At 31.6% G+C, this 16748-nt stretch overlaps 1 protein-coding gene across 1 annotated transcript in view; it reads left to right on the forward strand.

The window, feature by feature from the left end:
* The window catches only part of Usp10 (ubiquitin specific protease 10), a 49372-nt gene extending 42624 nt beyond the window's left edge, over positions 1-6748 (forward strand). Inside the window, exons 5-10 of the mRNA XM_036359053.2 lie at positions 856-3058; positions 3452-3689; positions 3758-3841; positions 4549-4716; positions 4793-5021; positions 5084-6748. Coding sequence (XP_036214946.2) covers positions 856-3058; positions 3452-3689; positions 3758-3841; positions 4549-4716; positions 4793-5021; positions 5084-5421 — 3260 coding nt within the window. The 3' untranslated portion in view covers positions 5422-6748. The remainder of the gene's footprint in view (positions 1-855; positions 3059-3451; positions 3690-3757; positions 3842-4548; positions 4717-4792; positions 5022-5083) is intronic.
* The last annotated feature ends 10000 nt before the right edge of the window (positions 6749-16748 follow it).

Consider the following 16748-nt stretch of genomic DNA (forward strand, 5'->3'; position numbering starts at 1 on the left):
TCATTTCCAACGTGAGTTTCAGTGTTATTGCTGTTGATTAGATACCAACTGTCCGATTGTGGGCAAAGTGAGAAAAGTTCGAAATAAAAATGTTATTATTATAAGTTTTAATTTTACTGTTGTGCTATTTCTTTATTTAATTTTATTTTTTTATTATTATTTTTATTTTTTTATTATTATTTTTATTTTTTTATTATTTTTATTTTTTTTATTATTATTTCTATTTTTTTATTATTATTTTTATTTTTTTATTATTATTTTTATTTGTTATTATTTTTTTATGAATTATTTATTATTTTTTTAAATTCATTTAACTATTATATATGTGATTTTTATATATTCTTTTATATAGATATAAACATAAATTGTTTTTATTCATTTTTTTTTTATACGTATTTAGTTTATTACCTTTTTGGAATATATTTGTATGTTTTCTTATTTATTTATTTTTCCTACTTTTGGGTTTCTTTTAAATTTTCCATTTTCTTTTGCATATTTTTTCAAAATTTATTTAAATTTTTTTTTCTAATATTTTAGAAATTTTTTTTTCTGTAATATTGCTAATCTATTTTTTATTAATTTAACTTCTTTTGTTTTAATGAGAATCAATAAGTTTGAGGTCACCTACAATAGGCTTGGAATATAAAATTCTGTCTGCTCATAAAAAGCTATCAAATTATCATGTAAAGTGAGAGAACTGTGTCATGAGACATTTCCGCCGCGAACCAACAACAGATAAAAACAGAAAAATATGCGTCAATTATGTTAAATTTGTTTTATCAACATAATAAAAACGCTTTAATTAGTTCTTAACACGCCTCAGATATTTATTATTTCTCTTCTTTTCTCTTCCAGAGAGCGAAAATGTCATTGTTGAGAACAGCTCCGCTGATGAGGTTTCCGAGTTGCAAACTGTTGGCTCAGTGACCAGCTTAAATGAAATTCACACACACCAGAGCACCGAAAATATCGTAACCGAGGATTATCAGGCGCACCAACAACAACAACAACAACAACTGCCATTACCGCAGCAACAACAGCAAATAACTCAGTCATTGCCAAAGCAGCAACAACAGCAGCAAGCTCAACAACAAGCGTCAGCACATTTCCATCCACAAAATGTTGACATACCCGTCGTCGTTGCGGCCAATGAAGTGTATCACAACCAGAATGACAATGTGCCAAACGAGGAGCCGACCGAAGTGCCTGTGGCGATAGTGACCCCAGCAGCAGCAGCAGCACCAGTTGCTGTCGCAGCGCAGCCGGTACCTCAGCAGCAGCAGCAGCAGGCACCAACGGTGGCCGCTGTGGTGGCTGCACAAGCTGCCAACACCGCTGTGGCGAGTGTTTCGACTGCCACCAATGTGCCGACACAACAACAACAGATACAGACGTCACCGCCTTTGCAGAAGTATCATCATCAGCAACAGCAACAACACCAACAGACACACCCAAAACATCAGCAGCAATCGTACAATCGTTACGATCAACAACAACAACATCATAACCAACCATATCACCATCAACAGAATCATAATTATCAATATGAGCAGCGTAGGCCACAACAAAATTACAATAACAATCAATCGCGTCGTAAATACGATTACAATAATCAATCGTATGTGCCGAACAGTAATAACAATAACAATGGCAACAATAACAATGACTCAGCCATTCAGACCACAAAGACGATGTCTTGGACTAATTCGAACAAAAAATCCACAGCATCGGTGGCTGTTACCGCTACACCAAACAACTATAACAACAGCAACAATAGCAATAACCAAAATAGAACATATGGTCATTCCACCAGAACATATACCAATCATCAACATCATTACCCGCAACAATCGCACTACCATCAGCAACATCAGCAGCAACAACAACAACAACACGGTGGTCATTACAATCAACCGCAGATGCGCAATGCCAGCGGCATGAAGATGCCTTCATCGCCGGTGAGCGGCAACAATACGCCACCACAGTTCGGCAACAACAATGCAAGTGACCGCCGCAACAGCCAAGTCGAGCAGCCGAAATATGCGAACCATGGCAATAATAGCTCGTACAACAATTACAACCAATATGCCAATAACAGCGGGAATAACGCGGCGAACAGCGGCAATGTGAATAACGCAGGCGCTTCGGCTGCCACGTCCACGGCCAGCACCACAGCAGCGCCGCAACATTTCCCACAACAACAACAGCACCATCAAACACAGCAACAGCAACAAGCGCAAGCCGCACAACAACATCAGCAACAAACAGCTGCACAAGTGGCGCAAAATCAGCCACAACAACCACAGCAAGTGCTAGTAATTGACAGCAAACAATATCCCGGCTTTACCAGCAGCAAGAAAGCTGCCGCTGCTGCTGCAGCTGCTGCCGCCGGTGCCACTGCCGCTGCCACCACAACGCCAATAATGAATTTGGCGCCACCAATTACAGCCAACACCAACACTACCGCGCCAAGCACACAATCCTGGGCCAGTCTGTTCAACGACACCAACAATGCCAACGCAATATCCACAAGTGCCAGTGGTGCTCAGTCTGGCAACAGCAACATTAGCAGCAGTAACACAAATGCCAACATACAAAATAGCAACTCCTCACCTGCGCTGCCACCACCATTTTCATCGAAAAAACCCGTTGCCAAAGTGGCGCCTTATGAATGCGTTGTTCCCGCGCCGGTGAATCCAACACCGCCCGTGGTATTGCCAGGCGCTATGTCATACTCGGCAGCTTCCGCGCAGGGCATACCACCACAAGCACCCAACGTAGCGAAGGCACTCGTCAAACCCGAACCACCAACGCCGACTGCGCGCGCCAACCTGGACGAATACACGCTGAAATTCGCCGATTTTCTCACAAAGTCCAAAACTGATCTGTCCACTGTTAGCCTGCGTCCACGCGGTCTCACCAATCCCTCCAACTACTGCTACATTAATTCCATTCTGCAAGCGTTGCTGGGCTGTGCGCCATTCTACAATTTGATACGCTCCATACCTAAGCAGGCGGCGGCCTTATCTGAAGTGCGTACCCCCACTGTCAATGCGCTGTAAGTCACGTGCTCACATTTTCACCTAATCCATTAATTTATTTATTTACTTTTAATTAATATAAGAATAATAATAATCATAAGCAATGCCATAATCAGTCAGCGGTTGCGTTCTATTCACGATTGTATGCGATCGCGTTACATTTATGGCAGAGTAACTGTTGATGGAGTGCCATGTGACGGCGCGTGAAACCGTTTTGGTGTAGCGCTGCCGCTGCGGGTATTTTGTTGTAGTCTTTGAATCGCTGAGTGAAAGCGGTCCTAGCTGCCGTTTGCACAAGGAACAAAGACATACAAATTAAAAAAAAAATTTTAATTTTTAGTGAATCTGAAATAATACAAATTTTGGCTTTAACTTATTTATTTATCGATTATTTTTAATTATCATAACAGTATTTCGTTCGTTTCGCAATTCTCCACACTACCATCTGGTATGCGCTTGCGCACCAATAAGGGTCCCAAAGGCAAAGACGAGTTGGGCAGTGAGCTACAATGCGATTCGGCTTTTGAACCCAGTGACATTTATCGCTTATGGGTCGATAGCCGTGAGGAGTATGTTGAGGGTCGTCAAGAGGACGCTGAGGAGTTCTTGAGCTATGTGCTCAACAAACTGAATGACGAAATGTTGGAGGTGAGTGGTGAAAAAAATTGATTTTTAAATGTATTTTTGCTAAGTTTGCATTTTTATATATTTTGTAGGTTATAAAGTTAGTTGCTAAACCGAATGCTGAACAAAATGGACGCAATGAAGTTTCAGAAAGTGAAGATGGCGACGAGTGGCAGGTATGTAAATTGAATTTTAGAATTAAAATTGAAAAATTTATCGATTTTTGAAATCGAAAATGCATGGTATGATATTTGAAATATTAAAAGACAATCTAGATAGCACTTTAATTGCGCCAATGAACATTTTTATATTCTGCTGAAGATTATTATATTAAGTTTCCACCAAGTTTGTAAAGCCCCGAAGAAAACTTCGGAGACCCTATAAAGTATATATACCTACAAATGATCAGCGTTACGAGCTCATTTAGCTAGTCTGCCTGTATACAAACTTCCCTCAGTTTTTGAGATATCGATCTGAAATTTTGTACACATCATTTTCTGCTCAAGATGGTGCTCATTTGTCGGAGCATCCGATATCGGATGAATATAACATATATCTGTCTTAAAAACTAATAAGTTCTGCATGAAAAAGTTATTTATTTGACAAGCTGTCATCAGGGAATTTCGCATAGATTATTGTCCAAGGCAACGCTACAATTTCTGAATATATTGTTTAGATTCGACCACTATAGCATATAGCTGACATTCCAACTGACCGATCAAAATCGAGTCAAAGATCTTTGTATACCCTATTATTTATAAGAAATGCACATGTGAAGGGTATTATAGCTTCGGTGCTAATATAAAATAAAATCACATATATTCGACCTAATACAGCCTTATATTATACAAAATATTCACCATATTCCACTTTTTTTCTCTAGATGATCTGCAATAACCGCAACAAAGGCAGCGTCACGCGTCAACAAGATTTCGGACGCACACCATTGAGCGATATATTCCGTGGTGAACTACGATCGCGTCTGCAACGCGAAGGAGAGCACTCCACCGATGATATACAACCATTCTTCACTTTACAACTCAACATTGAGGTTAGTTCGAAAGTCACGTTTTCTCGTAGAAACAAGAGCATTTACTTATTTCCGCTTCTACTGCTTACATTTATAGAAAGCCGCATCGGTAAAGGAGGCACTCGAAATACTGGTCGGTCGCGATCAGCTCGAGGGTGTTACCGGCAGCAAGACCAAGCAAGAGGTTGTAGCTTGGCAGCAAATGACGTTGGAGAAGTTGCCAACAATCTTGATTTTGCACTTGAAATGGTTCGACTACCGCTCGGATGGCTGCACGAAGATACTGAAGAAAGTCGAATTCCCAGTTGACTTGAAGATCGACGCAAGTGAGTATCACAATTATATTCCTCATTTTAATATAGTTTACTAATTTCATATTATTCAACAGAAATACTCGCCTCCAAGAAGTACTCGATGAAACAGCGCGCATATCGCCTATTCGCCGTTGTCTATCATGATGGCAAAGAGGCGACCAAAGGTCACTACATCACCGACGTCTATCACACGGGCTATAGTAGCTGGCTGCGTTACAATGATAGCTCCGTGAAACCGGTCAGCGAGAACGAAGTTCTCTACCCGAAAACACCACGCGTGCCTTACCTATTATATTACAGGCGTTGCGACACAATGCCACAGCAGAGCAACTCAACGACCGGTGGCAATGCCAATGCGCACACAAATGCGGCTGGTAATCATGGTGGCCGCGATCGTGATGGCAACAAGTAAATCGGCTCGCGCGCAGTGTGTAAGGCGTGTCAAACACGCCTGCGACTGAGTACATACTAGGAAGTGGCCAAGCCAAAATCCGAGCACGCACGCGCCCCATGCGCCAATACGGAGTATACAAAACACAACAACAACTACAGTAATAGCAACGATAAATTGCAGGTTGAGAGTACATACACTATTACGTACAAAAATGCAACAGGCAACGGTTTATAGCGACAAACCTTTGCAATGTAAGCCAAATGCTAGCAAAAATTGTTCTAAGTGGAACACCATGTAATATACATAAATATATATACATATATAAAGGAATATATTTTTTTCTAAGTTTATGCTAAATGCTAGCACTTGAAAAATTATAAACACACGTAAACATTAACTTTTTAAGCATTACTTTTACTTGCATTATATTAAAACAAAAAACGATTGTTGCCTTTGAACAAAAATTGTATGGGTGAATGTTGGTGGTATGAGGGAAATCGAGAGAGTGCGCCTGCGTGACTTCTTTTTAGCGAGTTTTGGTTGCTTGCGACAACAGGCGTAGATTTTGTGAAAGATAAGCGCGTCTGTAGCCTAGCTCGTGAAGGTGCTCGTAGGAGGCAAGTAGACATTGTGTGGTGGCATAAATTATAGTATATATACATATAAATAGAAGTAGTTTAATGTTAACAAAAACTGAGCGCATATTAATCGTGTAAATAATCTAGAATCATGTACAAATTACATATATATAAAATATTAGTTAAAACTGCTGCACACAAGTATACAAAACTGTATAGAAGAAAAACAAAAAACATTGCAAATAACAAATAATGGTCTGGAATTGAACTGTTTGCATAATGAAATAATAAATAATTATTAACAAAAACAACAACATGTAGCAACAACGAAATAAGTAATAAAACAGTTTGTGAAGGTGAAAATGTAATGAAACGAATTATGCCTGCTATGTAAATAAAAATGAATGAATTGCATATTGTAATAAAATGCCGCGGCGCTTTTGGCATAATTGAAATGCTTGAGTGCCGAGTTGACAAAGTAAATACGTATGAAATGTATACAACATTGAAGATCAATTTAGTTTAGTTGTAGTTTAGCGTGTGGAACTCATTGAGTGGAAGCAAAAATATTAAAGTAGTTAAAATACATTGCCTTTTTTCTACAGAAAATAAAAATGTCAACAAATGAAATCTAAAACAAAAAGCAAGAAAAAAAATATAATTATTTTTGTTATTACATATATTTTTTATTACATTATTAATATTATATGTAATAAAAAATTATTACATGATACAAAACAAAAAAATAATTAAAAAATGATTAAAAATATTAATAAAAAATGACTACAAATATAAATAAAAAATGATTAAAAATATTAATAAAAAAATTATTATTAAAAAATATTAATGAAAAAATTATTAAAAATATTAAAAAAAAAAATAATTTCAAAACATAAATGAAAAAATTATTATGAATATGAAAATCAAAATTTTACTATTAAAAAATATTAACGAATATAATAGTAATCCTTAAGCTAAAATACGCGTACATAACATTTAATAATATATAGCCTATACATTTTTTTTGTGTTTTTGGTCGAAGAAAATTTATTTTGTTTAAGTAAATGTCAAAATTTATGGAAATCTTTTGAAATCTGACTTTATGCTTACTTTTTTGCATGTCAATTGCAATTATAAGAACAAACGATGTTGAATATAAACCAGCGTTAAATGTATACAAATAATTGACTAAGTTTAAGGTAGTGATGGATATAATGAAATTTGATTATAAAAAATTTTGCTAAAACACACAAATTAAAAGTTAGAGGATATTTTCATATCACGAACCTGCCAAAAAAATGTTCGATTTTGTTTATACTTGGTAGTACACATTGTTTCTTTGGTACAATTTAATGAAATTAAATAGTTTTGTTTTGTGAAGAGCATGTGGAAAGAAAGATCAATATATTGTTTGCTGAATACTTTTGTTATAGAAAAGCTAAAAATCGTTGATTTGGTGCTTGTACAGTGAAATATTCATTTCAATTCTTTTAAGTTTTATTTTGTTTTTGTTTTTATATTTTTTGATTTCTTTTTTTTTTTTTGGTTTTTAATTATTTTTATACATTTTTACAGTTTTTTTCAACCTTAAATTTTGTTAATAATTTTATTAAAATTTTTATTATTTTATATACATATATATTTTTTTAATAACTTATTATCTTTTCTTAGTCTTACTGATCTTTAATTTTTTTATTTATGTTTTTAATTTTTATTTATTTATATATTTTAAATTTTGTTTATATATTTTAAATTTTTTTATATTTTTATATTTAAATTTTCTTTTATATATTTTTTTTTGTAAATTCTTTATATATAATGTTTATATATATATACATATATATTTGTTTTAAAGTTTTTTCAATTAAATTTTTTATATATTCTTTGTTATTTTTTTCTGTTTTAATTTTTTTTTGAGTTTCTTTTTTCATTAATTTTTTTTTCTAATTTTATGTCTTTAATATTTTTTATAACTTTTTCCTTTTACTTTTATTCAAACACATTGCCATTTGTTCCTCTTTTTTATAAACATGTTAATACGCATTCTTTTATACAAAATAATAAATAAATTAATAATAAATTTAAGTTAAAATACATATGTACATGCTTTGAATATGCTTTAAAATTTTGCAGACATTCAGTTGTGACGAAAGTATACGACTGTTATATAAGTAGTTCACCAATGTGAATCGTAAAGGTCAAATGTGAATGATGAATGGCGAAGAAAATGAAAGTAATACGCATAATTGATATATATTTTTTAATATTATTCTAAGCTATATGAATATAAAAATATAAAATTGTTATAATTAATATTATTAAAATTATTTAAATATTATTATTATTATTATCTTACAATTATATGCACGCATCATTAATTTATAGAGCACTGTAACCATTTTAACAAAACGCATAAATATTTTATTGCAATTAAATTTCATTTTGCTGCGTAATGAAGAATTTGCAATTTTTTTTTTGTTATAGTTTTTCTAACATTGCATGTATTGGTTTTAATATTTTTTTTTACATTTTTTAACATTTGTCTATGCTGTAGTAATGTAAAAAGAGACTAAATTATTATTTTTACATGTTGCTAAGCATTAACAAAAAAATTGTTTTGACAAAGAAAAAAATAAATTTTTAACAAATGAAAGAAAATATTTTTTTGCTTAACAAAAAAAAGAGCATATTTATAATAACACACATTTACTTTTGCTACACAGCGCTTCGAAGAAAAAAATTACATTTAAAAATTTGTGACAGCTATTTGCTTACCTTATATATGTATGTAAATATATATATATATATATATATATATATATGTATATATATATACACTATTTAGAACTGGTTGTTAAACACTATATATAAAAAATCTGCAGAACATGGACAACAGAAGCAACTAATAAAATTACAAATACTAACTTAAATATGTATGTAAACAGTCGCTGCAATTTAAACTCTAGGGATACACATACGTACATACATATATATATATATATACATAAATAAACAGGAATAAACAAAATATATGCGAAATAAACCCTAAATAATAACTGAACTTATTTTTTTGTTGTAGTTGAATGTTAAATTTAGAAATGAAAGTAAGACATAAGCGTGATTTGTAACGGATCTGCACTGTATATAATACATGTATGTACATATATATAGTGTGAAATGTAGCATTTAACGAAGAAAAAATGTTAGAAATATAAATTTGCAATAAAATATGCGTAAAGGCGTGCCAACACGAAACATTTTGCAAAAGTTTTCCAAATACAAAAAAAGAATGCATTAGAAATAAAATATATATTATATATACATAACATATTTATATAATTAGGGAGAAAAATGTATGCTGAGCAATAATTGTAACAAATGATAACAAATGAATGTAGTGGCATGTCAGAAGTCAGGACTATTACTAACAAACAATAAGTATAAGCCGAATGGCAAATAGAAACACCAATTTTTCGCTAATTACCAGCGGGCAGTTGAGGGAGCATAACACAAATAAACATGACTTGTGGCAACCACTTAACTTTTTCTAACTTTATTACAAGCTTAAGCGTTAATTGTTGCTGCAGTACTTTTCTCTTTCGACAAAGATCAATATAAATGCAAAATAATTTCACTACTTTTTTTAGAAATTCAATTTATTGATTAATTAAAAAAAAAAATGTAATCAAATTACATGCAGAAAATATATAGCAACCCTAATATATACAAGTATATACCTAAATAAATAAATAAGTAGCAAAAAACAAAACAAAAAAAACAAATACAAAAACTGCTGAATATATGCATATAAAAGTTATAATAATTATAATTATCGACAAAATATCGTAAAGCTAACGCAACTTTAATCTAGATAAATAGTTTATTTTTTTAAACTGCAAAATCAATGCAACAAAAAAGTGAGGCTGAACACTGCAAGGCACGAAAAAAAACTTGCTACAATAACAACAACAATAACAGCAGCGATTATTGGATTTTTCTGGGTGAATACCCAGAAATTTTAACCCATCATTCTACAACTAATTTTTGGATTGCTTAATACCGCTACAACAACAGGAAAAATGAAAATAAAGTTTTATGTAAAAAAAGTTTGATACTGCTAGTGCGCTTGCGGTCCGGCTCGCTTTTGTTTGCTCTAAAAATTAGGTTCCTAAATGTAAGCACTGCAAACATATAAATATATAGTTTTACAAAACTGAAAAAAAAATACAATGTAGAAATATTTAAACTAAGTAGCTGAAATGTAAAAGCATAAATTATGTTAAATGCGCTATATACAACACAAACACACACACACATAAACAAGCATGCATACAAACAATAATTAATTAAATTAATAGAAATAATAATTGTTTTAAAAAATTTTGGTAAAAAATTAAAGAAAAAAATAAATAAATTAACGCTATTTTTGTTTGGTGCTGAAATTTATTATTTGCACTTTTATTTTATTTTTTTTAACAGTAAAAATTATTATTTAATACGTCAGCAAAAAAATAAATAAATTCAAAAAATATTTATAAAAGAACTCAAACAGTAATGACAAAAAAGTTATAAAAATATATGTCTAATGAAAGTCTTTTTTTTTATCTATTTGCTAAAAATGATAAAATGTTTCTAATTCTAATTTTTTACCTTAATTTTTGCATTGCATAAATTATATTTTATAAATGAAATTAATAGTGTCTAAGGCTGTGTGCATAAATGAATTTCCCATAATATTAGTTTTTGTTTAAATTTTTTAATGCCATTATTATTTTTGTTATTTTGTTTAGTGCTTGGGAAATAGCAAAATTAATGAATATCTGTAAAATTGTGCTAAATTTATTATTAATGTTACTCAAGTGTTGATGAAGGTACATATGTACATATATTATTATGGTGGCAATTCGATGGTTTGAAAATAGTTTTTTTTTTAATAGTTTTTTCAAATGACAAATAAAATATTATTTTCTTTCATAATATGTGAATTAAAGCTTAAAACAAAAATGATATGGATTATTTACATATATATTGTAAATTTACGTGTTTAATTTTAAACATTGCATGTTTTACACACAACGTAATAAAAAATAATTTGACTTTATTATAATTTATATTACACAGTTGCAAAAGTGTTTGAATAAAAACAAGAGTAAATGAAATTTTATATTCACACACGAGACATTAAACATAATAATGAAAAGAGTTACGAGGAGAATTTTAATATTTTAATATTTTAATCCTTTTTAATTTAAGTTGGTGAACCTGCATAGAGAAGTAGTGAAAAATTCTAACGGTAATTATATACATATTTCGCTAACAAAAATAATGATTTGTATGTTTTTACATCATCTGGAATAATTTTTCCAATAGAACAGTTGTATAAAATTATTTTCAGCCCTAATAATGAAAATTCATAAAAAAATATCAAAAATAGCACCTTAGCGCCACCTAGCGTATGTGTTATATATACAATTTTCATTAAAAATGAATTTTGTGACCACAAAAACAGTAATAACTAGATTAATGGTTCAAAATTTGCTAAATTATTTCTATATGCAAGCTCACCAAATATCAAAAATCTTGTAAAAACTGAAAAAATTGCACCACAGCGCCATCGAGCGTATGTTGTAGGAAAAAATTAGCAACAAAAAAAATTCGAGACCCAAACGCGGCAGAAGGAAAACTAATGGTTCAAATTTTTCTAGATTTTTGCTGTATGTCATGCAATATGTAAACTTTTTTTTTTATCAAATGCCAAGAAATGAACTTCAATATTGTGGCACAGTGTTATTAATGTTTTTTTTTTTAGAAAATAAAATTATAACCTGAATTTTGGAACTGCCAACAGTTTTATTTCGTTTGTTGTAACAAAATTTTTTATTAAATTTTAAAAGGCACAAATTACACATACATACCTACTATATTAGCAGAATAGCTGTAAAAATTCTCGTATTTGCAAAAATCTCAAATCAAACATATTTTGCTTACAGACTACAATAACAAATCATTAATTTCCGCTGTATATTTTTATATAATCACACACACACACATATTTATAAAATTTCGTTTGAATTCAGCAAAGCTAACAAAATAATAGTTTAGGCAATGCGAACAACAACAAATTGGCAAGTGCACTTATTGAAACGCATTTAAACAATACAAAAATAAATGCAAACAAAGCAGAAAAAATGCAGAAGAACATACACAACAACAAAATAAGTAAAAAAGTTAAATAAATATATAAATAAAAAATATACGAAATATAAGTAAAAAATATATATGAAATGTATAAAAAATACTATATACGATTATATACATACTTATATATATGTAAGTAAAAAAAAAATAGCAAAAATAACAAATGATTATAACAAATTTAGTGAAGTTATATGCAAATCAAAGTATAAATAAAGTAAAATTAGTAGAACAAAAATAAAAAACAACAAAAAGCCAACTTACAAACAGTTTATTACATTTTTCTATAGTAAACAAAAAATTAATTAAATAAAAACATAAAATAAATTAATGAAAATAAAGAGGAAAAAAGAAGCTATACAGCGAGCTAAGTGCGCTAAGCAAATTAAAAAGTAAAACAAAAAGCAACAACAAACAAAATTATTAAAATCACAGAGAATGAAATAGTATATGAAATGAATGTGCATAGGTGAACCAGTATAAATGTCTGATGAAATGTTAATATTAAATATACTAAAAAAAAAAAATGACAATGAAAAAAAACACAAAAATATTTTAATAATGTAATGAGGAATTAGCTTAATATTAACAATAAATAAAATGGATATAAAAGCATAATAAATAATGAATATTGAAATGTGTATGACAACAGAATTAATACCTAATAAATATATTTAATATGAATAAATTTAATGAATAGAAACTTTGTTTTAATATTTGAAGGGAAAAACTAAAATGTTTGAATTATTGTTTTTCGAAGAAGCTAATTTTTTTTAAGAAATGCAATGAAATTACGCAATTCTGTACATATGCAGATGGATTCAAGATGGAATATCTTCTCTGCAAAAATATTTCCCTTTCTTTCTGTTAACTCAAATAGCAAAGAGATTCTATGGTTCAGAGTGGTTAAGGAACATGTTGAGAAGCTGCTTGGCAGAGCAATGAGCAACTGTTATAAGAGGTCAAGTAAAAAGAAATTCATTATCATACCCGGAACGGGGTTTATTAAGTTTTAACGAAGTTTGAAAAGTATAAATGAAGGAAGTTAACGTTTTTTCTTGCTTTTCCAATATATGGCTTTAGTATTCTGTATCTCGCGTATCATAAGTGCGATCGGGTTACGCTATATAACTAAACTTTTTAGACAGTTCTGGAAAATTTGATGTCAAAGATGCACCACGCTCTAGAAGGTCAATTGTAAAAAGTATCAAGTATAGAAACAATGAAAATTGTCGAGGCCTATCGTCATGTAAGCACTGTTTCGATTGATCATGAGCTAAACATTGCACAAAAAACTGTTGGAACCATTTAAATAAGATTTAATACAAAACGAAGTTCGATGTATGGGTGCCACACGAGTTAGCATAAAAAAATCTCGTGAATCGAATTTAAATCTGCGAATCGCAAAAAAATCAATCCCGTTCTGAAGCGGATGTTTACTACTGATAAAGAGTGGGTCATTTACGATAACGTTAAGCACAACGGTCGTGGTCGAATCGTGGCGAGCCGGCGCAAACAGTGGCCAGTCCACACATTCAGGAAGATTTTGCAATGTATTTGGTGGTTGACAGGCAGGAAATAATCTACTATAACGGTCAAACTCTTACAGCGGACCTACACTGTCAACAATTAGACCGTCTGAACAAAGCAATCGCCTGGAAGTAGCAAGCATTGGCTAATAGGAAAATAACTGTGTTCCATCAGGACATCGACAGGATACACAGACCGATTATGACTTATCAGTGGCTCCGGGAGCTTGGCTGGGAGGTTCTTATGCATACGCCTTATCGTCCGGACCTTCATCCAAGATTTGCTGAAAATTCGCCTCAAGAGAAGTTTATGAAAATCGTCTGTTAAAGTTTTTTTTTTTAAAGTACGGGGCGTTGAGCGCGGCAATATAAAATTATAAAGATATCCCACAAAACTGTGTATATTTAACATAAATAGATCATTCTAACTATGTTAAATAAAACCTACAGTTCAAATAAAAAATAATTAATAATACAAATTTATTTTTACCAGACCGATTATTTTACGTTTCCGGCTACATGGCAACAAAGGCAACGAGGATGCTGGTGAATTAGCCAAGGTTAGAGGTTAGAATCTCTTCAACAATTTGAAACGGATGCGAAACATAGCTAACAAAATTGAATTGACTTCTATGGGATCATTAAGAAGTTCTAACCCTTAGAAAATACTTTTCCACTTTATTCGCGAAGGTTTAGCTTCCTCCCGCCTCAGATAAATACTCTGAGATGCCATAATATAATATATGCTTAGTATGGATTAGTTATCCGACAACACCAAAACAGACATTAGAAGATTCATTGAAAAGACTAACAAGCAAGATGATGGATCTTAGCAACCGGAAATATAAATGATAACACAATAAAATAGTGCTTCACAAGTTACACAGGTTTCGCGGAACCAAACCGTGAGATATATTAAGAAATGTTTCTGCGAGAGTGATATTTAGGTCACACATTTTTATTTGAAATCTCGGGTTGCACGCATCAAATCCTTAAGAATTCTGCTGTAACAGATAACTGAAGGGCAAAAGACAAATTTTATGTCATCCATTCCATTTAACATAAGGTCCTGGAAGGAAGATAAAAAAGGTTGTACGAATCTAGCAAAAAGCAAGTAAAAAGAGGTAACCGAACATTTTAAACTCTTGCAACTTGCAAAGATCAAAGTAGGGAAAATACATTCAGATATAGCAAAACTTTATATTGAACTAAAAAAAGGTTAATTTCAGCTGCACCGAAGCACTAATACCCTTCACAGGGTATCTTTTTGTTTACATTTAACCAATTCTCTAATCTTTGTTTACATTTTATGGGGTCGATGCCACTTTGTTTACATTTTATGAGGTCAATGACCTTATTGTTTACGCTTTTCCAAGGTCAATGACCCCTTTTTTTATTTTTTATGAGGTCAATGAACCTTTTGGTTACATTCAGACAAGTCCACAACCTATATTTGATCTAGCGAAGTCCACAACCATTTGTTTACATTTAGCGAAGTCAATAACCTTTGTTTATATTTAGGGTCAGTGACCCTTTTGTTTACATTTTATGGGGTCTATGACCCTTTTGTTTACATTATGAGGTCAATGACCTAATTGTTTACACTTTTCCAATGTCAATGACCCTTTTGTTTATATTTTATGAGGTCAATAAACTTTTTGTTTACATTTAGCCAAGTCCACAACCTATTTTCGATTTAGCGAAGTCCACAACCAATTTTTTTATTTTTCATTTAGCGAAGTCAACGAACTTTGTTTACATTTAGAGTCAGTGACCCTTTTGTTTACATTTTATGGGGTCAATGACCCTTTTGTTTACATTATGAGGTCAATGACCTTATTGTTTACATTTTGCCAAGGTCAATGGCCCCTTTGTTTACATTTTATGAGGTGAATGAACCTTTTGTTTACATTTAGCCAAGTCCACAACCTATTTTAGATTTAGCGAAGTCAACAACCTATTTTTTCATTTAGCGAAGTTAACAACCTTTGTTTACATTTAGAGTCAGTGACCCTTTTGTTTACATTTTATGAAGTCAATGACGCTTTTGTTTACATTATGAGGTCAATGACCTTATTGTTTACATTTTGCCAAGGTCAATGACCCCTTTGTTTACATTTTATGAGGTCAATGCACGTTTTGTTTACATTTAGCCAAGTCCACAACTTTGTCTACATTTAGTCAAGTCCACAACCATTTTTTTCATTTAGCGAAGTCAACAACCTGTGTTTACATTTAGGGTCAGCGACCCTTTTGTTTACATTTTATGGGGTCAATGACCCTTTTGTTTACATTATGAGGTCAATGACCTTATTGTTTACATTTTTTGAGGTCAATGAACCTTTTGTTTACATTTAGCCAAGTCCACAACCTATTTTAAATTTAGCGAAGTCAACAACCTTTGTTAACAATTGCCCTTTGTTTACATTTTATGGAGTCAATGACACCTTTATAAATTGGTCAAATCGGACTCTGTTGCATATAGTTGTTAGTTTGTATGCTATAGTGGTCCAATCTGAATAATTTCTTCAGAGATTGCAGCAAAATCAAAACCCTTTTATAAAAATGAACTTCTTATGGTGCCAAAAAACAATCGGATTTCAACACGTCTCTTCATCCTGATCCTTTATATATATATATATGACACTACATCTAACTCGATTAGTATTAGCGGATAGAAACAACCGTTAGATGAACAAAAATATTATACTCTGTAGCAACAAGTTGCAAGAGTATAAATATTCATTGATTTGGTTTGCTTGCACATTTTATATGACCAGTCGGGATCAAATTTGATCTTTAATGAATTTACCCGACTGTCGTGTGAATGAAGTAATCTAGTCAATATATTTGGATATTTCATCAACTTGAATGAATTTATTACTTTAAGACAGAGAATTTTGGCAATTTTTGATGTTTTGATGTTTAAGGTATATATGTATATCTGTCTGGCGCTACCGTAATTTAAAAATGTGATATGAGATTTTCGTATTTCTACAGATAAAACGAAGTGTAAGAAGTGTAGATATTTCACTCCTCTAAT

The sequence above is a fragment of the Bactrocera oleae genome, chromosome 6 (genome assembly GCF_042242935.1).
Source record: "Bactrocera oleae isolate idBacOlea1 chromosome 6, idBacOlea1, whole genome shotgun sequence".
NCBI lineage: Eukaryota > Metazoa > Arthropoda > Insecta > Diptera > Tephritidae > Bactrocera > Bactrocera oleae.